The sequence below is a fragment of the Sminthopsis crassicaudata genome, chromosome 2 (genome assembly GCF_048593235.1).
Source record: "Sminthopsis crassicaudata isolate SCR6 chromosome 2, ASM4859323v1, whole genome shotgun sequence".
In the NCBI taxonomy this organism is placed as follows: Eukaryota; Metazoa; Chordata; class Mammalia; order Dasyuromorphia; family Dasyuridae; genus Sminthopsis; species Sminthopsis crassicaudata.
The window spans coordinates 142685063-142712483 of NC_133618.1; the positions used below are offsets into that span (position 1 = coordinate 142685063).

The 27421-nt window shown below is 44.2% G+C and overlaps 2 protein-coding genes and 1 long non-coding RNA gene across 4 annotated transcripts; 2 read left to right on the plus strand and 1 right to left on the minus strand.

Moving 5' to 3' along the window:
- Window positions 1-2124: 2124 nt before the first annotated feature.
- LGI3 (leucine rich repeat LGI family member 3) lies at window positions 2125-21291 on the minus strand. Of its 2 annotated transcripts, none has more exons than XM_074287491.1 (8): window positions 21210-21291; window positions 12631-12702; window positions 10650-10721; window positions 9810-9881; window positions 9546-9617; window positions 6439-6608; window positions 5969-6133; window positions 2125-4323 (listed from the first exon to the last, which is right to left on the minus strand). In XM_074287491.1, exons 3-8 carry the CDS (start codon window positions 10673-10675, stop codon window positions 3506-3508), a joined length of 1323 nt encoding a protein of 440 aa, XP_074143592.1. In that variant the 5' UTR covers window positions 10676-10721; window positions 12631-12702; window positions 21210-21291; the 3' UTR covers window positions 2125-3505. The 2 variants fall into 2 exon arrangements, with proteins under 2 accessions (XP_074143592.1, XP_074143591.1); XM_074287490.1 differs by lacking the exon at window positions 21210-21291 and adding an exon at window positions 14603-14980.
- LOC141554986 (uncharacterized) lies at window positions 15751-19510 on the plus strand. Its single transcript, XR_012486039.1, has 3 exons — window positions 15751-15887; window positions 19168-19286; window positions 19378-19510. It is a non-coding gene; the product is annotated as an uncharacterized LOC141554986 (long non-coding RNA).
- A 1910-nt stretch (window positions 21292-23201) lies between the features above and the next one.
- Window positions 23202-26608, plus strand: SFTPC (surfactant protein C). Its single transcript, XM_074287495.1, has 6 exons — window positions 23202-23355; window positions 24529-24687; window positions 25146-25268; window positions 25628-25738; window positions 25830-25974; window positions 26409-26608. Exons 1-5 carry the CDS (start codon window positions 23305-23307, stop codon window positions 25962-25964), a joined length of 579 nt encoding a protein of 192 aa, XP_074143596.1. The 5' UTR covers window positions 23202-23304; the 3' UTR covers window positions 25965-25974; window positions 26409-26608.
- The last annotated feature ends 813 nt before the right edge of the window (window positions 26609-27421 follow it).

Consider the following 27421-nt stretch of genomic DNA (forward strand, 5'->3'; position numbering starts at 1 on the left):
CCTGATTCCAAGGGCAGTGCTCTATTCACTTCAACTACTAGCTGCCTCCATAAAAATTAGAATTATTCAAAAGAGGAAAGAGTTGCCTCAGAGGTAATGGGTTACTCCTCATTAAAAATGTCAAGCAAAGGTTGGATGCTATTTGTTGGTGGATGTTGTAGAGGGGATTTTTGTTCAGTTATGGCCTATACCAAGGCTCCTCACCTGCTGCTTGCCTAAGATCCTAGTTTCATCCCTTCAATCATGCTTTTGTTTTTGTTTGTTTTTGTCTTGTAATGTCTTATTAAAGGGCACAGAATTGAAGCAGAGTAGGATCACTGGGAGTCAGTCTGCATCAAGGATTGCTATCCCAGAGCTTGAATAAACAAGGTAAAGCCATGTATTGAAGGCCATTAAATGCCAGACAAAGGGAATTGAGGTTTCAGGAAAGTTACTGTGCCAATAGTATAGAGGAAGAGGGATCAGCTCAGGGAAAAATTGTGAGAGAGAGAGAGAGAGAGAGAGAGAGAGAGAGAGAGAGAGAGAGAGAGAGAGAGAGAGAGAGAGAGAGAGAGAGAGAGAGAGAGAGAAACATCCAGTAATCCAGTCATAAGGGGCTTTACCAATAATAATCCACATTTGTAAAGCAGTCTAAGATGTACAAAGGAAGGGAAGAAATAGACATTTATTAAGCACCCATGGCCAATCCTCTATCCAATGGATAATGGACAGTGTAGGGTATCTATATATACTTATTTATTTATATATACTTATTTATTTAGAGCATATGCTGTCTAGGAATTCAGGAATTATTATTTTTTTCATCAAATATCTTAAACAAAAGTAAGAGGGAAGGGGAGTGAGCATTTATATGGTACCCATTGTGTGCCTTACCCTGGCTAAGCACTTTATCATTACCTAATTTGCTTGTCACAACAACCCTTTTGAGGTAAGTAGTATGATGATCCATTTTACAGTTAAAGAAAGTGAAATTAAGTCACATTGTTAGTAAGCATGTGAGGCTGGATTTGAACTCGGGCTCTCTGGATTCCAGTCCTATATCCACTGCACCACTTAATCACTTTCTTTTCCTCACCCCAGAGACATAGATAAACTCTGAGAGGCAGATAATGGTATATTTTCCCTATTTTTACATTTGAAGAAACTAAAGCCCAGAAATTATATAGTAAATGTCAGAATCAAGATAAATCAGGCAAAAAGGATTGCGGCTAGTGCAAGGATCATAAAAGTAAAAAAAGGCAAAATCTTTTTTTCAAAAAAAATTTTTCAGGAAGATATATTTGCTGCTCTTGGTGACTGAATGTGAAGAAGAGACAATAAGAGTCCAAAACAGAATAAAGCAGTTGGAAGCAGGAAAGACTATCTTTGAATCCTTCCTCAGATACTTATTGGCTGTGTGATCCTGGCAAGGATATCAGTTTCTCCATTTGCAAATGAGGGGAGAGTAGCCTCTGTGACTTCAAAGGACCTTTCCAGGTCTAAATTTATGAATTTTAAAGAAAGATCCACCGAGTTCTGGGTTCTAATGGGAAAATAGCGACTTTGACTTAGGACACATTGAGTTAGAAATGATGGCACAACACCCACCTAGACAGGAGTCTCTCTTGGATGCCAGTCTTGTGTTTGCCATAGACTTCTTCCTTCTTTCCTTTGTGACATGACGGGGTTGACAAGGTTCCAGTAGAATGAGAAGCACTTCTAGTTAGGCCTTCCTCGGGTCTCCGAATATTGCTTCCAGATCTGATATGTCCCATGCTTTCCCCAGCCGGGATTTCCCAACAGCCAAACACCTTTCCTACCTTTCACCTTGCTGCTGGCGCCCTACAAGTGCTGGGTCTCCAGGACAGGAATAACCTTGACTCGGGACTCTGTCTCAGGCCTTGAGAACCAGTCACGCTCCGCCAGCCCCCCATGACTGGCTTACACATGACTTCTAACTCTGGAATCTATGCCTTCTGGAAGATCAAGGGGTGAGCTGGCCCTCGATCTGGGGGACTGAGGGGGGGAGAAGTACTCAGAAAAGGCCTCTCTAACCCCTGCAGGTGGATGCTCACTGATGTGAGGAGCAGCTGGTCCCAGTACTGCCTCGGATGACATCGATGAAAATCAAACAGGAGACAAGGGGAAAGGTGAGGGATTTTATTGGAAAAAAAGGTGAATATGAGCTTTATACCTGAGCCATCTGGATATTGTAGGCTCTGGGGGTCCCAGCGGAGGGCAGCCTCCTCCCTCCTTTTACCACAGCCCACCCCTTGCTTCCTCATATTCAAAGTGCCCAGAAGGTGGCAGCAGAAGCTTATCACCTAGGTGCCCTCACCTTCAGACTGGTAGCACGAGACTGCTCACTTCCATCTGGCTCTCCCCAAAGGGCACCCGAGAGACATTCTGGCTAGAGGCTCAGGAGCCCCAGAAAATTCCCAGCTTAGCTTGGCCCCTCTGGTGCTGGGGGCCTATAGGCAAGCAGATACAAGTGCCCCATCTGCCAACTTCCCTACCTCCTACCCAAGAAAGACCCAGCCTGGGGCAGCTCAGGATAAACAGATGGGCAGGCTCAAGGGTGAGGACAGATTGGTATTGAGCCAAAATGGACTCAATGTTCTGCTACCAGGCTCTTACTCATCCTCTGCAGGCAGGAGGGGATCCTGCATCTCAGAAAGAATTGGGGGATGCACCAGCAGCACCAGGGAAAGCCTGGGGTTTATTATTGCTTTTGGTGGGGGTGGGAGTGGCTCAAGCACAAACAAGGGCTGGTCCCATGGACTTGATCCTGGCTAACAGTGGGAACGGGCCCAGCTGTGGGGGTAAGCAGAGGCAGAATGGGCTGTGGTTCCCCAGGGCACTGCAGCTTCCTGGGTCCTTCCTCTGTGGCAAACCAAGGGAGGGAATGGAGTGGAAGCCCTGCTAGACAAAGCAGACACCCTACGTAGGCGAGTCTCTGTGTGTATGTGTGTGTGTCCCTATGCACACTCATGTGAACAGAAGCTAAGGCTGGGGTGTTTCTTTGGGTGTAACTGGGTGGATGCCTTGGGCTAGGGGAGACAGGCTGTCGGGGTTCAGATACAGCTAAGGAAGGGTTTAGCCACCTGAGAGCAGAAATGCTAACTGTGTTAAGGAAATACTCTGAGGCATCAGTACGGGAGCCTGGGAGAGCCAGAGAAAAGCACAGATAGCCACTCAGGGCGCAGATGCTGGAGCCAAGTGGACTTGTTAATACAGGAGAGTGAGAGTCAGGGGGGAGGGCCTGCACACACCTCCGTGTGCATTTTGCATCTGCCTGGGAATGCGTTTAGTTGTGTTTGTGTATAGTTCTATTCAGGTCGGTTCTTGTACATCCGACGTGTGGCCACATGTTACTGTGTGTTTCTTATGTGCACATGCATGTTTCTGGGGTGTACATCTATATGCATGTATGAACACTGGTCACATGTGTCTTCCCACGTTACATACAGACTACAAGGGACCTCTCAGTGTCTTCTACAGAAAAATCTCCGCATAGGGCACTTCCCTAGGCACTAAGATCCACCACAACGTGGCGGTACACCAGGGTCTGCCCCTTGAAACTAGGTGCCAGCAGCAGCTGGGCGTCCCCGGCTGGCATGTAGCAGAAGGCCCGGGGGGCTTGTACTGCCAGCTCCTGGAAGCGCACGAACTTCTGCCGGCCTTCGTCCCACTGATAGATTTGGGTGAAGGAGAAGTCACTGCCTAGGGCCAGGTAGCGCCTTTCGCCCACAAGGAAGGGCTGGAGTGCCAGGGAGCCCCGAGAGGGCAGCGCTTGCACTTCGGAGAACCGGGTGCCTTCCCAGCGCAGGATCTTGGAGTCGCCGATGTAGCGGCTGAGGCACAGATAGCTGTCCCGGCCGGCTCGGAAATGTTTGACTGCTTGGGCATCGGGCACCTGGGACACCTCCCCCTGGGCCACAAACTGCTTCTGGGCTCTACTCCACTGGTAGATGACGGGAGCCTGGGAGCTGCTGGAAACAATCAATCGAGGCTTGCCCTCGCCATCCACAAACTCCAGGTCGGTGTCCCGGTGCCACGCGTGCAGGGCTTGGTGGGAGTAAAAGCCATTCTGGTGCCAGCGGTACAGGCTAGTGGCTCCTGCCTTAGAGCTGTCTGCTATGGCAAAGAACCAGTCCCCTTCGATGCGGAAGGCCTCCAGGTCATTGGGCTTCCGAACCCTCTCGGGGTCGATATCCTGAAGCTTGTTGAAACGAGTGGTGTTCGGATCCCAGTGGTAAATGTAGGAACCCCCAAAGAGCTGGGCTGCAACCATGTACAGCTGGCCGTCCACCACCAGCGGCTTACAGTGCACAGCTGAAGGAGCTGTGGGTGGGAAGAGAAAGCAAGGCGCGTTATGGAAGCCGTCCCTCTCTGTATCTCTCCACCAAAGCCGCTTTCTAGTAAACAGGGCAAACGTCCGACATCCTCCACTACCCAGCCCACAATCATTTCTCTTTCCTCCCTTAACTCCTACAGCAGTCACTGCCCTGACGTCATAATTTTCTCATTGATCCAAGGATGTTGGTTTTTATCTCCCCAGCCTGAAACTCCACAAAGGAACCATGTCTTATAAGTGTCTGGATGCCCTGGCATTGGAAAGGGCATGGGGTGAGCACTCCATAACTGTTGGTTGACTGGTAGTTATTTAAGAGGAAGTTAACTGTTCTGGAGAGGAGGAAAAGCTCACTCCAAAAAACAAGACCCTTTGTATGAATGCCATACACATTAGGAAACAAAGTAGCTAGGATTCATTGCCTTCAAGGAATAGCTCTCTTAGAATGTAAAGTTTACATTCTAAAGTTTAAGTAAAGTTACATTCTAAAGTTAAGTTTACATTCTAAACTGAAGGCAGGAGTTGCCTTTTTGCATTTGTTATTGTCCAGCACTTTGGACAATGTCCGGCACATGTTAAGTGCTTAACTATTATTTCTTCATTCATTTATTCACGTACATATGTGCGTATGCACATATAAACATAAACGTATACAATTATGAAAAGATAAAACTTTACACACACAACCAAAATTTATCTCCATCCTGGCTATCCTTTAGCTAGGATTAGGATTTATCCCCCTAACAAACTATGTCCCAGATCTACTTTGTCCTTTTTCCTCAGTTTGTTGAGACATAAAATTTCCCCTAAAAACTGCTGTGGCTGCATCCTATAAGTTTTGGTACGTTGTCTCATTGTTGTCATCCTCTTGGATGAAATTAATGATTGTTACTATGATTTCTTGTTTGATCTATTCATTCTTTAGAATTAAATTATTTATGTTATAATTATAAAGAATTAAATTATTTAATTCCCAATTGGTTTTTAGTCTATCTTACTTTGGTCTTTTATTGAATGTAATTTTTATTACCTCATGGTCTGAAAAGGATGTATTTACTATTTCTGCCTTTCAGCATTTGATTGTGAGGTTTTTGTTTTTGTTTTTGCTGAGGCAGTTGGGGTTAAGTGACTTGCCCAGGGTCACACAGCCAGGAAGTGTTAAGTGTCTGAGATCAGATTTGAACTCAGGTCCTCCTGACTTCAGAGCTGGTACCCTATCCACTGCACCACCCAGCTGCCCCGATAGTGAATTTGTGCCCTAATACATGGTTAATTTTTGTGTAAGTACTATGTACCACTGAGAAAAAGGTATATTTCTTTCTATCCCTATTGAATTTTTCCCCAGAGAGCTATCATATCTAAGTTTTTTAAGATTCTATTAGCCTCCCTAATTTCTTTCTTTTTATTTTGTGGTTAGATTTATCTAATTCTGTTCCTTAGCACAACAAAAAGTCATAGTGTTTGTTGGGAAGACTCAAGTCTTGTTTGGAAGACTTTGTTGCTCAAACAGTAATTCTGCCCACAGCCTGAAGCCCTCATGGCTGAACTTCAGACCCACATAGTCAAGCACAAAAGGCTATATGCTAATTGGCAATGCTATTAGTAGTGCTGGAAGGAGACTGGCTGCCCCCATACCTGGAATTCGGTCAAAATCACGAAGCTGCCGTTCCACATAATCCCACTTCAGGATGGTACAGGCACTGGCACTGGGCTGGGCCAGAGCCAAGTAGAGATCACTGGCATAAAGAAAAGGTTCAGCAGACACGGCGGGGAAAGGAAGAGTCTGGTACAGCACGAAATCTGTAAGAAGGAGATGTGGGGTAAAGCTGATAGAGGGCCTATTGGCCCAGGGACAAAGCAGGTGGGGATGGAAGGGGAAAGACTAGCACAAGTTAATGAGAGGAGGGCCAGAGTGGGCTCAGTCAGAGTAAGAAAAAGAATAAAATATGGGATGCAGGATGAAAGAGAAAGGGCTAAGATACACGGAGAGGAGGAGGAGTATCTGGTGACCCTAAGCTGAGGGGACACAAACATGGGGAGCTTTATGATGTACCCAATGGATACTCTAGGAAAGGGGCTGCATTAATCCCCAGGTGGTCTCCTACCAGTTGTGATACAGTCGAACTCTCTAAGTGGCAGGTCCTGCACCTTGTGCTCCTGGAACCTAGGAGGGCTAGCGCAGTAGATGGGAGCCACAGTAGTATTGGTATTTGCCAACCACTCCACCAACCACTTCACTTTGCAGTCACAGATCAATGAGTTGCCCCGAAGGTCCCTGGCCAATAGGAGTGAGAGATTTTGGAAGGGAAGAATGACATTCAGCAACCTGACTCAAAACACCTCCCTCCCAAAGTGGAGGGTTAGGGTTAGCTAACTTTTGCTAAGCAAAGGGTCCTCCTCATTCCCCTACCCTCATTTTGTTCCTATTGTCTGATATCAAGACCCCTCCTTCCTCAGTTTCATTAATTATTTCCTTGTGTAAGTAATCATGAATATGTGACAAATATGGAAATATGTTTAGAATAAATGCCAATGTTTAACCTATATCAGATTGCTTGCTATCTTGGGGAAGAGGGAGTAAGGAGAGAGAGAAAAATTTAGAACAAAAGGTTTTGCAAGAATGAATATTGAAAACTATTTTTGCATGTATTTGAAAAAAAAATACTCTTAAGAAAAAGAAAAAGTAATCGTGAATGTGGTTGAGCTTTTGATAGGGTTCATTTGGGATTTTCTTGACAGAGTCTCCAATCTGTAAAGAATAATAGAATTATAAAGATAGGAGAGATATTAGGGCAGTCCAGGATGGAAATCCCCCAGCCTAGGGGCTGCTTGGAGTTGTTTTTGCCGTGCTCAGGGTTTATTCAGAGGAATATGGAGTGGAAGTAATAGGTCTTTGTGAAGAGAAACAAAGACTAAAATAACAATAGGACAAATAGAAAAGCAAATAAACTTTAAACGTGTGATTTGAGCCCATGAATCCCTGTTCAACTTTCTCATTTTATGGATGAGAAAATTGACCCATGTAGGCTACAGTGAAAAGAATATAGGTTATTCTTCTAATATCACTTCTAATATCAACTACCTAAATGACCTTTCAAATGTCACTTAACCTTGCCTATGCCTCTGTTTTCCTATCTGTAAAAGGGTTAGACTAGATGTCCCCTGAGATCCCTCCCAGCTCTCAGCCTCGTGTTTAAGAACTTATTCAAGCTCAGAAAAGGAATCATAAATACTGACATTTTCAGAGTGCTTTACACTGAACAGGTGGCAGGTTCAAGGCTACAATCCAAACCTCCCAATCTAGTACCCCTCTACCTATATCCTATCCCATACTTGTCCTCCTCTTCTCCAGGGAAGATAGAGGTGACTGCTTCTTAATGACTCAGTTGTCATTATAAACATCAGTTGTGCCATGTACTGGGCTGTTATGCAATGCCGTCCTTATTGAGGCACAAAAGCCCCAATGATAATAGCTGACATTTTGGATTTGCCAAGTGCTTTACATATATTATGTTATTCTTGCCCTAACACAATCCAGTGGGAGCGACAGACACATATCAACATTATACAGATGAGGAAGCTCAGAAAGATAAGCTAGCTTTGCCCAAGTTCTCACAAGCCAAGAAGTCTCAGGGGCAAGATCAAGACCTCCATCCTTTTGACACCTTGATTATACCTTGCCCTGCACATTTTAAGTTGTAACCAGCTCCTTGCTTTGGTATTAGCATGCCTGAGATGCACTCCCTGCTGACCTGTGCCTCGGAGAATCCCTCTCTTCCTTTAATGAGCAGCTCGGGCACCAAATTTCTACACAAGCCTTTCCCAACTGAGTTCTTGTCCTCCCTCCAAAATTCTCTTGTATTTAGCTTTTCTGTATATGTTTGTATTTATTAGCTATTTACACCTTGTGTATATATCCTTTATATGTACTTATCTCTCCTGTCAGAACAGAGGTGCAAGCTCCTTCTGAGAATGGATTGTTTCATTCTTTTTACTTTTATTTCTAGTGTATAGCACAGAGACTGATAGGTGTTTGTTGTTCAGTTGTGTCCAACTCTCTGGGATCCCATTTGGGGTTTTCTCAGCAAAGGTACTGGAGTAGTTTGCTATTTTTAAAATCCAACTCATTTTACTGATGAGCAAACTGAGGCAAACCAGGTTAACAGATTTGCCCAGGGTCACACAACTAGTAAAAGTGACTGAGGATATATTTGAACTCAGGTCTTCCTGACTCCAGGCCCTGAATTCTGTCCACTGCACCACTCAGCTCAATAAATGTTTATTCCTTTTCCTTTTCCTGACCCTGCAGTGGGAAATGAAGGTTATTCATACATGAACTTCCCCCAATCATACATTTTAGACAAGGTCATGAACGTCTTGGGGAATCATATATGTTAAAATTCCCTCTTCTAATTCTATCCCCCAGGTCCCAGTACCCACACTTGTCTCTTTCTTTAGGTTTTATATCCCTCCCCTCCCCTAACACTTCCTTAAAACAGTTCTTAACTCTTTTTGTGGCATAGCCCTCTTTGGTAATTTGGTGAATCTTGTGAGCCCCTTCTCTGAAAATGTTTTTAAATGTATATAATATGTAGGCTTACAAATGAAACTATATTAAACCAATTACCTATGTATGTGTGTTGGTATATAGAAGTTATACAGAATTTTTAATCTTATTTACCTGTGCATATAAATGTACATATATGTGTATATGTATGCATATATAGATAACATACCTTATCACTTACAAGTATATATCCACATGCATATATGTGTATATACATTTGTATATATGTACATACTTATATAGGTATATATGTATACATATATCTCTTTGTATCTCTGTCTCTCTATCACTATCTATCTATCTCTATCTTAATCTCTGTGTCTGAATCTGTCTTTCTATCTCTATCTTTGTCTCTGAACTCTCTCTGTTTCTGAATCTCTGTCTGTCTTTCTCTCTCAGTCTTTCTGTCTCAGTTTCTCTGTGTCCGTCTCTCTTTGTTTCTATCTTTCTGTCTGAGTCTTTCTCCCTCTTTCTTCCTCCATCCCTCCATCCCTCCCTCTCTTCCACTTTCTCTTTCCCACTCTCCCCTTCTCTCCTTCCCTCCCTCTCTCCCCAAGTTAAGAACTGCTTCCCAAAAGGGAATCTCCCCTCCTGGCCAAAAGATTCAAGGTAGGTTCATTAAAAGAGATGGGAAAAGGGCCTTACAAGTCGCTCAAGATGTCCAAGGGTCGGAAGACATCTCTGGGCAGTGTCTGAAGATTGTTATTGGCCAGTGAGCTGCAAGGGGGAAAAATATCTTAGTTACAGTAAAAGTCACCTAGAAATTATGAGGGAGTCTCCTGGGTATTGGGATCAGTTGGCCAAAATCAATCATTCCACCTTTTTTAGCCCCAGAGAGGAACCTGTTTTTAGGGACTACTGGGCAGGAATACGCCTGTAGCAAACAACCTTGTGTTGGGTTATACTTACAGGTGTGTCAAAGACTTGAGTCCTCGGAAAGTGAACCTAGACAGTGCCCAGATGTCATTGTTCTCAATGAAGCTATAGAAAATAAGAGCTTGGCTCAGTCTGGCATTCAATCCTACCCCTGCTTTTAGCCCATAATCTTAACCCTAGCCAAACTGAAAGTCCAGTCTCCAAAAAAGGCTACCAATGAGACTGCATGGACTTCTGACCCACAAAGCTTTAAAAAGGAAAAAAAAAGTGATGGCTAGGACGTTTTAAGGCAGTTCTCAATACTTTTTTTTTTTTTTTTTTGCTTACAGTACAGTATTCTTTGCCATGAAGAATCAAGGCACACTGCACATTTTAAGTTGGTAACAAACAACAGTGTCTTGGCAGTCAGTGCTCCAGACACATTAGGCAGATTTTTTCTTCCTCTCTTTACCCTCCTTTTATCCCCCCTCCCACTTCACTCCCAGGGATCTTAGCAAGGGAGGTAACTTTTCACCTCTCTTCTCCTTCCACTGAGTGGCTATTATGACCTTCCCAAAGAGCAGGCAGCCAAAAGCAGCAGAGGTGGGGGTGGGTGAAGACTAGGTATTTTAAAGCATACCTAATGGGAAATACTGAGGTGATACGCCCTTTAAGAAATTCTGGTTTAGCTGTAGTGATGCACATGATATGGAAATGGAAGAAATAATCACTAGGTTTTTTTTTTTTTTTCCAGACCTAAAATTCATTGATTTTCACCCTCTGACCTTCCATTCCCACCCTTCTCCATCCACCTTCCAATCAACCCCACCCAAATCCCAGTATCCTCCTCCTCCTCCTTTTGTTCCACCCTTTATCCCTTCTTCTCCCACGCACAGATATTGTAGGTGGGATAGTCCCATGAAAGCATTGTCTCCGATCAGAGTAAACTTGTTGGAATTGAGTAACCTAGAAAAGGAGGCAAAGGAAAAGTTAGAGTTCTAGGATGTGCCCATTATCCCAAGGTCCCTCCCCAAGTATTCTGTTTGTCCTCTAAAGCTCTTTACTATGCTTTGGCCCTCACTATTGCCCATTCCATCCAGAGAACCCAAAAGATTTGTTAATAGGTGACTATCAGATCATGGGATATGAAGAGCAGTAAGGTACAAATATGAAATAATACATTGTAGCAGTTGGTGCTTGGATTTTTTTCCCTCCCTACCACAACCCAAGTGTAAAAATAATGGAGAGAGGGTTGAGCTCCCTCCTGTCAAAGATGGATGTCTGTGGGTCCCGAGTTTTCCCCACTTATTTTTATTGGCAGCTTTCCTTTCCTTTTCCTATCTCCAACAAATAGCATACAATCCAAGGATGCTTTGGCATGAGGGTACCATAAAGCACCTTCTCCCTATACTCAGGATAATTTTACAAAGATTTAAAAAACCAAAGCTCTTAACCTTTTCTGTATTGTGGATCCCGTTTCAGAGTTCTTAAATAATCAGAATTATTACATTTAAGCCAGAGATTAGTAAAAAATAAAGATGTAATTATTTTCCCCAACCCCTTGAAAGCTAACCCTGGACTTGTTGGCCACCCATGCTTATTTAGTCATGTTTGATTATACGTGACCCTATGGACATTGTTTATGGGGTTTTCTTAGCAAAGATACTGAAGTGGTTTGTCATTTCCTTTTTCCCCCATTTTACAGATGAGGAACTAAGGCAAATAGAGGGTAAGTGATTTGTTCAAGGTGACACACAGGTAGTGTCTGAGGCTAGATTTGAGCTCAGATCTTAAATCCAGATCTGATGTTCTGTCCACTGTTCCACTTCACTGCTTAGGTTAATAACTCCTGCACCAAACAGTCCCTTTTAAGTTCTCCTTGGAATAAAAAAAGTATTCTCTCCCTCCCTGTACAAAAGTCACTCCTCTAGCCCAATATGTATTTTCTGCCTTCTCTCTTCTAAACAGTCATTTCTTACTTTGGAGGAGTAGCTTGGACCAGAGCAGGAAAACTGAGTACAAATCTGCACTCAGAACACCGACTGTATGATCTTGAACGAGTTACTTAATCTCTGTCTCAGTTTCTTCAACTGTAAAATGGGGATAATGATAATTTCCCAAGGTGGTTGTATGAATCAAATGGGATATTTTTAAAGTGCATGACCTATTATTGGAACTTAATAAAGACTTGTTTCCTTCCTTCTGTTTATACCTGTCTCTCCTGTGGGAAATGAGAGCTATGCCCAAACAAATTTCCCCCCCACCATGCATTTTTGGCAAATCCACTGATGACTTGAGCAATCCTTTAGAAATCTTGAATCTCTCTACAGTCTGTGAATTTTTAAAAAATATATACATCTTGATAATTATATTTTAATATAATTGTTTCACTTTATAATTCTATGTATTTTACATTGTACTTTTAAACACATAGTTCTGAAATATGATCCACTGGCTTTAAAAGTTGGCCAACGGTGTCTATAACACAGAAAAAAAGGTTAAGAGCTTTTGCTCTGAGACTTGACTCCCAGGACCCATCAATATCCAGACCATTCCATCCCTCCCCCACTCTCCAGACTCAGACTAAGTTGTTGCCTTTATCAAAGGGGTTTGCCTGGGTCTTAGGTCCACTCCACCATTGGCTTCTGGTTTAAAATGCTTTTCTCATTAGCCACTGCCCTTATCAACCCAGCCAAACAAGTCTGCTGATTCTAGAGATCCTTCCCTCCATCCCAGCTCTCCATCTCGATTCCTGCTTTCAGATGGAGGCCCCCCTGTGTTTTACAGTACCCACCACAAAACAAAAACTACAGCCTCTCCCCCAAATCTCCCAGACTCTAAGGTTTTCTGAGGAAACACAGGGATGGTCCCTTACAAGAACTGAAGAAGTGGCAGATGAGAGAAAGCTCCATCGTGGATCTCCGAGAAGGCTGCATTCACCAGTGTCCTGTGGGAAGGCAGTTGGGTCAAGGATAGAGTGAGCAGCAGGAATTATGCTGGGTGGGTAGGTGGAGTAAAAAGAAGGGGAGTGGGAAGATTTAGCTCAGTCCTTTACTCCAATGATCAGTTTCTCTGCTTTCCTCAGCTTCCTTTTTTTTCCGTCTGATACCACTTTGGGTCAATCTATGCCCCTCCCCACTGATTTCATTTTACTCATTCATACTTCCCAACTTTATCCTTTTCTCCCAAACCTCAAACCCTACCCTCCCTTTCTAGACACCTACGCCCTCTCTTTGGGCCATTTAGATACAATCCCTCACCCCCACTCCCTTGTGACATTCCTTGGGAAGCTCCTCAGCCCCTCCCTGTAGACTCACCTAGGCTCCCCACATCTTTCCTTACATGTTCCCCCTCTTTGCCCTGCCTCCATAAATCCTGTGCTTTTCTTACCACCCACACCCATCAGAAAGAAGCTGTTGCATCATCATGAACAAACATTTTCATGCCTACTGTGTACAAAGTCCCACAATCCTACAAGCCCTATGCTAGGCCCTGGAGATATAAATAATAATAGCTGGTTTTAAATATAAGTGTCAGAGGTAACTCAGTCAAGAAATTCTGAGTTGAAATGTGACTTCAGACACTTTGTTGTTTTCCAATGTCTGATTCTTCATGACACCGTTTGGGATTTTCTTGGCAAAGATATCAAGGAATATTCCCATTTCCTTCTCCAGTTCACTTTACTGATGAGGAAACTGAGGCAAACTGGGCTAAATGACTTACCTAGACCACAGAGCTAGAGTCTGAAGGCAGATTTGAAGTCAGGAAGTTTACTTGACTCTAGGCTCAGCAGTCTATCCATTGTGCCATCTCACTGACTCTAAACACTAGCTGTATGATACTGGGCAAGTCTCTCTGCCTCAGTTTCCTCTGCTGTAGAATAGCACTTATCTCTTAAGGTTGTTGTGAGATATTTGTAAAGTGCTTTGCAAAGCCTTAAAGTGCTATATAAAATACTAATTATTACTGTTATCATAGCACTTTAAGACTGAAAAAACACTTTCTATTACATGATCTCATTTGAGCCTCACAACAGGTCATTAACTGTTTTCATTTTATAAAGAGACAGACACAACTAGAGAAACTGTTGACTGAAGCTCATATGTGCTCTCTATTCTCAGAGTTTATACTCTGGATATCCCAGTAACCAAGGGGTTAATGTGGCCAAGATTAAGCTGTAATGCTGGAAGTTCAAAAGATACCCATAGAATGGCCAGTATGTCATATTGCATTGACCACCATCAGTGTCAAGGAACAGAGCAGGGCAAAATGTGGCTGCAGTTTCCCTCCCTAGATGAAGCACTGTGGGACTGATCCATGGATGGGCATGCAGGATGAGCAGACACATACACCAGAGGAGTACACATGCTTGTGTGGACACAGACGCCTGACTCAGAAGGCCTTGCACCTTTCCTCATGTTTGGTGACCATATACATAGAACACATACTCTTGGAACTTTCCCCGTCAGTCATGCTTGCTGGTCCCCTTATATTCATTACCCAGTTTCCAGCAGCTGTGGAAGATGCTGTGCTGCATCCTGGAAATAAATGTTTTAAAAGCCACAGCCCCTACCTTCTAAGAGCTGCTTCCTTGATATTTGTCTCCTGTTTCTGAGGCATTGGGATGACAAGGCAATTGCTTATCCCCCTCTGAAGCCAGTCACCTCCTTGGGAAACTCCCGATCCCCTCCTCCCCCAACCTTATCTATGTTCCCCCCCTCTTTACCCCACACCTTTTGCCTGCCCCTAAAAATATGCCCTTCTAGAACCCCAAGCCTGTGCCTGTTGTTCCCCCATCATCTCTGATCTTTCTCTCCATTCCCCTCCCCCTTGAATCAGACACTCACAGGGAGATGACTTCAGTGGGAAGGTTCTTGGGCACAGCCTTGGAGTCAACGCAGAAGGCAGTGTCCCGGGTACAGGAACAGCTGGGTGGGCATGGGGGAGTCTTGGGGGGCCTCTTGGCATCCCCCAGTAAGATCAGGCAGAAGCCCAGCAAGGACAGCTCCAGAAGCCGATGCCCAGATCCCTGCGGCAATGCCCACAGTCCCAACATGGCTGCAGCTAGAGATTGCCCCTCTCACCCCTCGCTTCTCACCCACGAGCACTGCCACCCCGAAGGCTGGTCCCCCACAGTCTCCAAAGGCCCCCAAAGGATGCCAGCATCCCAGGCTGGCACCTCCCCCTGCAGCTCGGATCCCTGCCCGGTGGCCGCAGCTGAGAACTCCCAGGCAGCTGGATCCTCCCTCTCTCTCCCTCCCTCAACCCCCCGCAGCCCAGCAGCCGCTGCTGCTCCTTCTCCCTTCCCCCTTTCCGCTCCCCCTCCCCCTGCCTCAAGCTGCGCTCTCCAGATTTCCAGCCTCCTCTCCCTTCTGACAGCGGCTCTACTCTGCCTCGCTGCAGTCCCCTTTGCCTGGGAGAAACAAGTGCGGAGTGCGCCGCACTCGGGGACCAGCCGGGCCAGGGTGGGGTTGGAAGGGACTGCGGCGGGGACAGCGCATGGAGGGAGGGCTCTCAGGATTAGACAGGGCGGGGGAGGAGGAGAGGGTTGGGAAGAGATCTTGCTGCAGTGTGTGGGAAAGCAGGTGTCTCAGGACTGCGTGTGCGGGTGCCTTTGTCCCTCAGTACATACATCTGGGCCTTGCATCTTCTCAGGAGTTTATTCCTGTGCTTGCATGTGCACTGTGTATAATGTGTACACGCACATGTGCGCATGTGCTCTCCTCCGTGCGTGTGGGCTTTGGACACGCATGTGTGTGTGCATCTATGCATGCCCTCAAACAAGTCTCTGGGTGTGCGTTCCTCCACGTACCCCTGGGTGTCGGTATGTACGCTTACCTGGCCTCCAAACGGGTTATCTCAGCTACCGACATTTCTATGGCCCCTTTGGTTTACAAACACTTTGCTTTGCAAACAGAGCTCTGAGGCAGGAAGTGCAAATATTCATAGCCCCACTTTATAGAAGAGGGAATGACTCTCAGAAATTAGGCGGCTTGCCCAGGTTCACACTAACAAGTGGGGAAGTCGATCAATCAATAAGTATTTGTTCTTCTTCTTCATTCTCCTCCAACTCTCCAGTGACCTTGTGGACCATGGAACACCGATGTTGTCTGTGGCGTTTTCTTGGCAAAGGTACTGGAGTGGTTTGCCATTTCCTTCTCCAGTGGATTAAGGTAAACAGAGATTAAATGAGCTGCCCAGGGTCTAGTACAGCTAGTAAGTATCTGAGGCCGAATCTGAACTCAGGTTTTTTCTAATTCCAGGGCCAGCTCTCTATCCACTGAGGCATCTAGCCTCATTTATATCCCCCCATACCTCTGCAGTATATGCCCATGATGGCTTGTGTGTATGGTGGCTTTGGCAGGACTGAGAATGTATGTCACAGGGACTGAGATGACTGGGGTGGGGTGCATATGTAGGTTCATGTGTGTGCTGCTGAATAAAAAGTCTTTGTCCATCGGGCATGATGTGTGGGTGAGAGGACAGAGTCCTTGCTGTTCAGCACATGTGGAATCCAGAATATTTCTGACCACCCTCCTCCCCCCAGAAAGTCAATTATTGGTTTTTACTAAAGCAAAGGGTTCTGATAGCTGGGGACCATACTGCTTGAGTATACAACTATTTCCTCCTTCTTCTGGAACCCTCCAGAATGAGAATACTTTGATTTAAACAAAGACTCTTTACTCAGAAACAGATGGCTTCTCTTTCTTCTAAGTCTAGTCCAGATTCTCCATATAACTCCCCTTTGCTTCTGCCTCACAGACACACAGGCTAAGCTTTCTCCTTCTTTCTCCTTTAAGAAGATGGGGTTACCCCATGTCATCACTGCCAACCCATCTGCTTGTGCCCTACTCACTTGTGTGATAGGGAGTAGTGGGAGGGGGGCTGGGAGTTGGGGCAGCTGGGTTTCCCACCGTCCCTGGCACAGCCCTGCCCAGCATACAAAGGGAAGAGTGAGAGCTACCCCGCCCCCTGGTAATGAGAGGACCAGGAGGGGGTAGAAAGGGTAGGCTCCCTGGTGTCATCCGTCCCAGAGAGGACAAAATGAGGGTCATCTTAGAGACAGACAAGAGATTCTTAAAGCCCAAGGAAACAGGATTCCTGGATTCTTTTCTTAACTAGTGGAGAGGAATAATGATGGACCAGAGCAGAGCCCAAACTAAGACTTCAAAGGAAGAAATGCAAATAAAGTTATGTCCCCTTCTTCTGAGGGCATAATCTGTGATATTAGTATTGAACTTATTTTTTTTTCACAAGCTCCATTGTCTATGTCATTCCCACTGTGACTTCATTGCAGGGTTTTGGGGGGGATATTTTGTTCTTTTTAAATTTTAATTTTTTTCTAGGTTATATATGTAACATTCATTTTTAACATATTTCCATATGAGTCATTTTGTGAGAAAATCAGAACTAAAGGAAAAAACCACGAGAAGAAAAAAAAACAAGAGTAAAAATAGAATGTGTTGATGCACATTCAGTGTGCATAGTTCTTTATCTGGTTACAGATGACATTCTCCATCCAAAGTTTATTGGAATTGCCTTGGATCACTGAACTGCTGAAACAGCTAAAGCTATCATAGCTTCTTATTATTGCTGTGTATAATGTTTTTCTGTTTCTGCTTGCTTCACTTAGCATCGGTACATGTAAATCTTTCTAGGCTTTTCTAAAATCAGCCTGTCCATTTTTAATAGAACAATAATATTCCATTTCTTTCATATACCATAGCTTATTTAGCTATTTCTCAAATGATGGGTATCCACTCATTTTCCAAGTCCTTATCCCCACAAAGAACTCATTGCAGTTTAACTAAAAAAAAGTGATCCTCATAATATATATATGTATAACAATCCACCAAAACAAATTCCAATTTGTTTTAGCCATGACCTCCAGAAAAGCATTTCTCATTCTACACCTTGAGTCTATCAATTATCAGTTAGGAGGTTAGTAGCCTGCTTCATCATCTCTTCTCTGGAATTTTAGTTGATCATTTCATTGATCAGGGTTCTAGAGTCTTTTAAGGTTCATTTTCTCCATAATATTGTCATTGTACAAATTATTTTATTTCTTGCTCACTTCAATCTGCATCAGTTCATAGAAATTTTCCCAATTTCCTCTGAAACAGTTCATTTAGTCACTTCTTATGTCACAATAACATTCCATTGAAGTTATATACCACAATTTGTTTAGCTATTCCCAGTAGGAGACTGCCCTGATTTAGGGCTATTTTTGACATATGAGATTTTTTTTTCTTTTTCTTTGATCTCTTTGGGATATGTCTGGTCAAAAGGTATGCATCTTTTAGTAACTTTGGATACAGAGTTCTAAATTACTTTTTTTTTTTTTCTGCTGAGACAATTGGGGTTAAGTGACTTGTCCAGGATCACAAGCTAGTAAGTATAAAGTATCTGAAGTCAGATTTGATCTCAGGTCCTTCTGACTGCAGGGCTGGTGCTCTATCTGCTGCACCACCTAGCTGCCCCTCGAAATTACTTTCCAGAATATCTGGACCAATTCACAGCTCCACTAACAGTGAACAAGTGTGCCTATTTCCCTGAAAACCCTCCCTCTCAACATTTGTGTTGAATTAACAATCTTCTTTTTTTCACTTAACATTTGATTTTCACAGCCATTCTCTGAGATAGAGAAGGAAAATGTTATCATTCATAGTTTAAAAAGATAGGAAATCACCTCAGAGATGTAATATGACTTGCCAGGTTTTAACAGCTAGTAAGTGGTATAGCCAATACTATAACTCAAGCATCTTGATTCTTTAGCATTCTTCCCAGTGTATATCTATATGCTGCCCTTGACTTCTTCCACCCAACCAAAATGGGTGCCTTGCTTCTATTCATCCCAAAGAGAACATAAAAGGCATCAATGTAAAGATAGGCAAAAGATTCAAATCTAGAGAGAGATCTGAAGCATTTTGTGTGATGGTTCCCTATGGAAATCTAGTGAAGCCTGTGGACCCTTTCTCAGAAAAAAAATGTTTTTAGATGCATAAAATAAAAATTTAGAATTACAAAGGAAACCAATGGTTAACAAAAATAAAGATGTAATATTTTTCTCATCAAAGTTGAAAACCCCTTCATGTACTTAGATTTGAAATAATAGACTATCAAAACTATTACAGAAATAAGGTCTGAGATTTACTTGTCCCCTTTCATCACCAAGTCAAGCCATCAAATATTCATTCATTGAAGAAGTATTCCTGAGTACTCATCATATTCAAGGCAGTATGCTGTAGCTGGATGAATAATTCAAAGATTACCCCACACTCTAGGAACTCATGGTTTAATGGCCATAGTCTAGCTAGCCAAGAATAACACAAAGATAACTGAAAAAATGAAGCATTGATTGATACCACGTCAATGTTATTTGAGTGTTATGATTTCATTCCTATGGTTTCAGATTGACTGGGAAAGTTTCTCTGGGAAGGGGAAGTTTTACCCAGGTCATGAAGGATGGATCAGATTCAGGACATAATGAAGAGGACAAAGATGGCTGAAGAATAGACTTCACAGTAGAAGGTAATGGGGGACAAGGTTGGAAAGGTAGACTGGGGTAAGATTACATAGAAATATGAATGTTAAAAAATACTATGGAATTATTTTTTATCAGTCTTCCAGAAATCTCCAAGCCCATTAACATGTTGGTGATTGTTCTCCCAGAAAGAGGAAAATAGTCTTTCCATCTATTTTCTACACTAGCCAAAGGAAAAATTTCCATCATCTTCTCTCCACAACTGCCCCCCAAAAGGTAACGGATTTGAGAGTTTGTGATAGCTCCTGTTCATCTGGAACCTTGCCAAGAAGGAAGTAGGATCATGGACTAAGAGGAGGAAGGCATCTTCTAGTTTATGTAGTCCAACCTTCTGCCTTGTATAGATGAAGAAACTAAAGCCCAGAAAGACTGAGTGAATGATCTGCCAATGGTCCCACAGATAGTAAATGTAGAGCCAGGATTCCTTACCAAGGAGAATAATGACCCGGATGAGGCAGACTTGCCCAGAGTCTTCCAGCAATGTGAAGGATTCAGGACAATAAATTCACAGTCTAATAATTTATGCTACAAACTCCCTCCACCCCCATCTGACTAGCTCTCCTGAGAACAAGCTTCTACACAATTGCAAAGCTCAGGACACTCCCTGGGTCAGGGCCCTCCAGCCTCTAGAGATGCCCACAGGGTCCCCGAGATGCCTTTGGTTCTCCTTGGCTTTCCAGTTGGCCCAGTGCCCCACCTGGCTCCAGCCCAGTGCCCGTGAGTCAGCTGATCAATTCCAATGTTACCAGGACAACTAGGGGAAGAGGCCCTCGGGAGCTGGCAAGGGTGGGCACTGCAGGCGGGCAGGCTCCCAGCCTCTGGCACCTGGACATGGCTGAAGCAGTATTATTGGAAGAGCAGGGAGTAGGGGGCTAGGATTTCTCTTTTCTTCCTCCATCTTTCCTCCCCTCTATCTCTTCTTTCTCCTGCCCCCAGCCTTCTCCTGGGACATTTTTCCAACTAGAGACTTGGGCAAATATTTAAAGGGGCACATGGAGGACTGGGGTGAGGAGCAAACAATTGCTTCCTCTCCTTCGAAGCCCTACTGAAACCTCTCAGGCCCTCTCAGGAGCCAGGAATTCAATTAGTTGCACAACCTCTAGAGTCTGAGTGTACTTCAGCTAGGGGTCATAGGTGAGGGAGACATGTGCATGCAAAACTAAGGGAACAGAGTGTTGATTTTTAAATCTAAAGAAAATTAAAAAGTAATTGGATTCGGGAAAATAAAAGGTAGAAATTGAGTTAAAAGCCTGGAGTTTGGAAAACTGAATGGCTGGGTCACAGTTAAAGATGTCAGGAAAAAAAAAAAAAAAAAAGGTGAGGTATAAAGAGGGAGTTGGGAGAAGCAGGTTTAGGATTGGGAGAAACATGCAAAAAAAATCTAGGGAGAGAATGGAGATTCAGTGAAAAGAGACTATCCAGCCTGGGAAAGGAGGGCTGGATGGCGATTTTATGTTTGGAAGACAGGAACATAGCAGGCAATCAACTTCCTGGGCTAAGGATTCCTGTGGGATATATGGAAACATAAAAATAGTTGCACACATTAATTTTAAGGTTTGCAAAATACTTGTGTGCTTCACAATAACCCCATGAGGCAGTTACTGTTATGAACCTCATTTCACGAATGAGGAAACTGACACTCAAGATGAGTAATTTGCTCAGGCTAACAGGGTGGGAATCTCAGGCTTTCTGACTTCCTTGATTACACCATAAGCCCATGCCAGAGTCTAGAACAGCCCACCCCAGAAAACGAGATGACAGAGGACCCGGAGGTTAACGTAGAGCCCTTCTTATCTGACTCCTGGCCATCCTTCAAGGCTCAAGTCAAGGCCACCACTTTCAGGAAGGCCTCCCTAATTATTATCCCTGTTGATCTCACCCTCCTTTCAACTCCTTTAGTACTTACTTACTGGAGCCATCATTGGTGCTATTACATGTTGAGAGTTGTGTGTGTGTCTTCCCAGCTGGGCTTTTTGAGGACAGAGATTCTGTCTTGTTCATTCTTCATGCTCTCAGCATGTAGCTGAAGAGAACAGAGATGTGATAAATCTGCCCTTCTAATATGACTCATGAGATAGGAGCGGAGTAGAAAGCCTGAGGTGGTGGAAGCTGAGGTGGATTTAAAGTCAGATGTCATAATTTTGAGTTTCTGCTCTGATATTTGGGAGTAAAGTGGTGCCATGGAGAGAGCACTGGGCATGGAGTCAGAGAGATCTTAGTTCAAATCCTGCTTCAGACATCTATGAACTATGTGATCCTAGGCAAGTCACTTAGCTGCTATCTGCCTCAGCTTCGTCCTCTGAAAAATGGGGATAAAAATGGTATTCACTTCTCAGGATTACTGTGAAGGTAAAATGAAATAATGTTTATATAAGATAATTTGCTAATCTTCAGGTGTTGTATAAATGCCAGCTCCTAGTACTGATGTTGCTGGTCCTACAACTATTTGTACTGATACTTTTACTCTGCCACTACTATTATTGCTACTATTATTCATAATACTATTTCTACTGTTATTACTATCACCACTACTGCTACTTCTACTATTGCTATTGCTACTACTACTTCTATTGTTGCTACTTCTACTGCTGCTGCTACTTCTACCACACTGTTGCTATTGCTTCTATTACAACTTCTGCTTCTTCTACTATTACTGATACTATTACTACTTCTATTGTTGCTGCTTCTACTACTGCTGCTGCTGCTACTACTACTTCTACTGCTGTTGCTACTACTGCTGTTACTGCTATTGCTTCTACTACTATTTCTATTACTGCTGCTACTATCAAAACTACTGCTCTCTACTACTTCTACTACTACCGCTGCTGCTACTGGCACCACTACTGCTATTGCTACTACTACCACTACTGCTATTGCTATTACTACTACTTCTATATGCTACTGCTGCTGCTACTACTTACTACAACTCCAGTTATTGCTACTCCTACTATCCAACACCTACTTGAGCCTTGACTTTCTCTTTTGCAGAATGCAGATGATTTTAATTCTACTGCCTAGCTCACAGAGCTTGGAGGAGAGTCCTTTACATACAGGCTTTCCTTCAAAGTCTCATAGTCTGGTTGGGGAACATAGAGGAAGCCCCTGGCAAATGATAAAAGAAAGCGAATCACTCAGTTCTCTACCCAAAGGGAATTTAGAGTTTTCAAGAGTAAAAAGTAGTGCCAAGATTCCCAGGCTCATAGAATTTAGACCTTAGATTCATTCAATTTTATCACTGTGGCCCAGAGAAGGGAAGTCACTGGCTCAAGATCACACTGGAATTGAGTAGGGAAAGAAGGATTCAAAACCATTATCTTTTGACTCCAAATTCAGGGCTTGTTCCATGACCCCTGGGTGCCTTCCTTACTGTAAGGAACAACTCAATAGATTGGGGGGAGGGAGAGTAGGGAGTAGGCAAAATGGAGAGGGAGAGTCTGACTTATGTGGGGAACTTGGCACTTGGCTGAAATCTTTAGAACCAAACTCTTGTCAGGATAGCACTCCTGCTTGTGGGTTTTACTTCTCCTAGGGATTCTGTTTCTAGTGCCGAGCCCCTGAAAATTTGTGTGGTTGAACAGGAGAAATTCTGAAAATCCATCTGTGCCAGGGATCCTGTTGTCCAAGGCTCCCAACACTGGAAGAACAGGGCGTACCCCAAAGGCTGAAAAATAGGGAGTTCCCAACAGGAAGGGTAGAAACAACCCAAGAGACACCTATGATGGGTGTCTTAAGACCAACTTAAGGCCAAGTTTACTCAGCTTGAAGTTGATGCTGGTTTGCAGTGCCCAGGAGGGTTTTTGAGAGATGAGAGCCCCTTAGGAACTCAAACTGAATTATCAGAGGCTTTAATTCTGAAGAGTCAGGAACAAACAGGCTTCAAAGCTAAGGGCTTGGCTTGAGTTCTGAAATGCAGGGGCGTTTCACGACTCCCATTGTCTAATATAATATATAAGGTCCCTGGACCAGGAGGCTGGGGGTTTGAGGAAGGGAAGAGGCTGAAGTAACATGGATGTGAGCACCAAAGAGATCTTGATGGAGAATGCACTGCCACCACCGGTAAGAGGAAGTTTGGGGAGGATGAGAAAGGGTCCCCAGCCAGGAAGCTATGGTTCAATGGGGCTATAGGCTCTCCACCAACACCCATAAACCCATACCCTAGGCTAGGGCATTTCATGCACATTTATTGCCCCTAGAAGCTTGGCACACATGTTGACCTGGAGCAGCCAAAGGTGGGGTTATAGGAATGATAGTCAAATCCTGTCTCATCCTTGAAGCCCCTCCTTGATTACTATTTCTTGTGGATTTATTCTTTCCTTCAACTCCTTTATTAATTCCTAACTGGACAATCATTGATATCATTGCATATTGAAAGTTATCTCTGTCTGTCTCTGTCTCCCTATCTCTGTCTCTGTCTGTCTCTCTCTCTGTCTCTCTGTATCTCTGTCTCTGTCTCTCTGTCTCTCTCTCTGTCTCTCTCTCTGTCTGTCTCTCTCTTTCTGTCTGTCTCTCTCTCTGTCTGTCTGTCTCTCTCTCTCTCTCTCTCTCTCTCTCTCTCTCTCTCTCTCTCTCTCTCTCTCTGTGTGTGTGTGTGTGTGTGTGTGTGTGTGTGTGTGTGTATTTTCAGCTGGATTCCTTGACAACAGAGATTCTGCTTTCTATCTCCTTTTGTTCTTTTCAGAACCTAGCAGTACAGCAAATAGCAGGAATGTGATAAAATCTTGATGACTTGTTGCTCAATACCCAGGAGAAGTCTTTAGGAATCTGTTTATATAGGGTAAAAGAATGGGCAACATCAGAGATAGGAATAGGATGGCAAAAAAAAAAAAAATCAAAAATAAAGAAAAGGATAGAAAAGGAAAGGAAAGGAAAAAGAGAGACATTAAGGGATCTTTTATAAAAATGAAGAATAAAGAAAGGAAGAGAAATCAGAAAGAAGCACAGACAAGCAGGACAGCTTTAAAACACTTTAAAAGAAAACAAGCTGTTGATAACAGGTATGTGTAGTTTCGTTGGCAATCTTGAATTTTTGTTCCATTGTACATATGGAAATGGTTATTTTTATTTGATATTTTAAAGTTCAGAATAAAAATAATTTTTTTAAAGAAAAAAAAAGGATATCCTTGCTGACTGACATAAGGAGTCAAGCGGCAGTAGGGGGAGGGCAAGGAGTCATCTAGTCATGTATTTTGGCTTTGACCATAATTTCCCTGGGCCCTCTCCCCATAACAGGACTACTCGGCTGCCTCTCAAGGCCGACTTAGAATACCCTGCTGCCCTTTGAACATCAAGCGGCTGCTCATCATCGTGGTGGTCGTGGTTTTGGTAGTGGTCGTGGTGCTGGGGGCTCTGCTCATGGGACTACATATGAGTCAAAAGCACACAGAGATGGTGAGATGGTGTCGGTGAGGTGGGCAGCTTGGGAGGATGGGAGGATGAGCAGGGAACACTGAAATTTGTTTTGGGATGATGTGGGTTGGTCCCTGTGAGCAAAAGATCATGGGGCTATTGAGAAGGTTGAACATGGAAGGTATGGAGAAATAGGTGCAAAGCAGGAGCAGAAAGAATAGACATAATAGACCTAACTTTTGCCCTTATCAAGACAGCTTGACCTGATTAAAGAGTCGTAGAATTGGCACCTTCACACTCTTGCCACATAAGCCCAAATGCTCTACTCAGTTCATTCTCCCTGTGTAGCATGAATGGGGCGGGCAGTGCCTGTATACCAGCCAGAGGCTACACTTGGGAAAAGTACTTGGGATTGAATTGGGACCCTTAAAGGATAAGAAAGGAAAGCCCACATGAAATGAGCAGAAGACCATGACAGAACTAACAATCCAATTCTCTAGATCCTGGAGATGAGCATCGGGGGGCCGGATGTCCAGCAGCGCCTGGCCCTCAGCAGGCATGAGGGAACCATCTCTACCTTCTCCATTGGGTCTTCTGGCACTGTGGTGTATGATTACTATCGGGTATGTAAAAGATGAGCTAGAGCTGGTGTTAAGTGGGGGGTAAGGGTGGGGCAAATCAATCACCAGATTGACTGGAAGGTGGGGTTCACTGTCTCTCAAGCATGTTTGGGATTTAGTTTAGGTGCAAACATGCCTGAACACCAGCCTCCACCCTTATTCCTTCCTCCATACTTCATTCTGTGATGGTCACCTGATCCTTCCTGAGCTTTTAGCTCCCAAAAGACTCCAATGCTAATCCTCACAGTCCACTAGATGGAGACTGATACTCTGAACCCTCAAAGTATCTGGATCCAGGGTTTGTTGAGAGTGAGGTTGTAGGAAAGGAAGAAATTTTCCCAATTTTTTCTTTTCATACTCAGCTTCTGATTGCGTATAAGCCTGCCCTGGGTGCCACCTGTTACGTCACTCAAATGACCCCAGAGGATATCCCTAGCCTAGATGTCATCACCCGAAAATTTCAGAGTCACCTGGTGAGTGATGCTCCCCATTTCCATTGCCCATTCTAAGTATTTTTAGCTGTTGTCAACCATATTCCACCCTTGGGGGAATGTCTTTTTTTAGGCTAAACCTTCTTTGTCCACTGCAAACCTGAATCAGGAGGACACCCCTGCCAATTCAGAGTCCCAGGTGGACCCGACTTTCTTGGGCACTACTATGAAAGTCCTTTGCGGCAAGGTTCCTCTACACTACATTTAAGGATTATCTGGTGAGCAAGGGGATAGAGGCAGGATTCTTGGAGGGTACGGCTAAATTGAACCAAGGGAATTGTGGAAAACATGACATTATGTCTGTGTCTGCCAAGGGGCACTGAACTCAGATGAACCATATTGGGTAGAAGTGGAGGGGGTGGAGGAGGTGGATCATGCTCAGGAAAGCCCAGAAGTGAGAGTGGGGGTGAGGAGGAGAGCTGAGATTCTCATTTTCTCCCCTTCCTCTGGAAAGGAACCTTAAAAGTCATTAAGTCTAGCTCCCTCATATTACAAATAAGGAAACTGAGGCACAGATAAATTAAATAAATTGCTGACAGTAACATAGCAGGTAAAAACCTGGAACTAAGTCCAAGTCCAGAGCTCTGTGTGATGCCGGCTGGCTTTCTGGTAACTTCGTCCCATGGTAATAACTAGGATCTTTGCTTTCTAGGTTCTGGGCTGCCAAGAAGGCAGAAGAGATCCTGCACGGTTCCTGAGTTCCTGAGTTTGAAGAAAGTTATAGTTTAAAAAGAGTAGAAAAGGAGGGGGTTAGGAAAGTGGGGTGGTGGTGAAAGGAAGAAATGTTTGGTGGATGCAAGTACTTCTGTTACAAAAATAATAAACTTACTTTATGAGCTCTTTGAAAAAAAACTTTTATGAAAAACCTTGAGTGTGTTCCTGTCTGTCAGTCCACTACATCCCCGACCGGGGTCTCGGGGACTTGTGGAGTAATGAATGGCGTTCTAAGGGAGGGCTGGGAAAGACGGTTGGCAGAGAGGGAAGAACAGAAAGCTCCCCGCTCCGCGTTGTAGAACGTGACTCCTTGTCCCGGACACGAGTGGGGAAGTAGCTGAGATTTGAGGAGCGATCAGCGAGGCTGTAGCGCCCTCCCATGGCTATTTCAGAAACGTCCTTTTTCCGTGAAAAAAAGACAAGTTTAGGAGAAACAGAGAAAGAAAGAGAAAGAAACCAAGAGGAACCGAGGAGAGAAAAAGAGAAAGAGACACAGAGAGACATGTATACAGAAAGGAAGTGAGGGAGGGAGACAGGGGAAGTCTCTCTCACACACACACACAGAAGACAGGGAGGGCAGAGAAAAGGGGCAGCGGGGCAGAAGAAGAAAGAGGAAGGGAAAGAGGCAGAAAGAAGGGAACGAGAAGAGGAGTTTCTGCAGGGACTGTGGCTGGAGGTGGAGGTGGCGGTGGGGCGCTTCTTTTTCTGGGACAAAATCTTAGGACTCCTTGGCACCCCAGGGACATAGGGAAACTCGACCATTAGGAGGCACTCCCCTGAAGCTTCCACCCCACAAGTGAACTCCGTACCGGGGCCACATCGCACTGTTTTTCTCTCTAGCACCCGCGCCCCACGCGTGTCCCTCGGTGCCCGGAGCTCCCTGTTCTCCCAGGCCTGCGCGGGTGGAGTCAGCAGTAGCAGCAACTGCAGCGGTGGTGGCGGCGGCGGCAG

Coding starts and splice junctions, on each gene's coding strand:
- LGI3 (XM_074287490.1), bottom strand. CDS start 14,811: ATGTTGGGACTGTGGGCATTGCCGCAGGGATCTGGGCATCGGCTTCTG. Junction 12,703..14,602: donor CCCACTGAAGTCATCTCCCT/GTGAGTGTCTGA, acceptor GCCTTCCCACAG/GACACTGGTGAATGCAGCCT. Junction 9,618..9,809: donor CTCAAGTCTTTGACACACCT/GTAAGTATAACC, acceptor TCCCCCTTGCAG/CTCACTGGCCAATAACAATC.
- SFTPC (XM_074287495.1), top strand. CDS start 23,305: ATGGATGTGAGCACCAAAGAGATCTTGATGGAGAATGCACTGCCACCA. Junction 23,356..24,528: donor AGAATGCACTGCCACCACCG/GTAAGAGGAAGT, acceptor TCCCCATAACAG/GACTACTCGGCTGCCTCTCA. Junction 24,688..25,145: donor GTCAAAAGCACACAGAGATG/GTGAGATGGTGT, acceptor CCAATTCTCTAG/ATCCTGGAGATGAGCATCGG.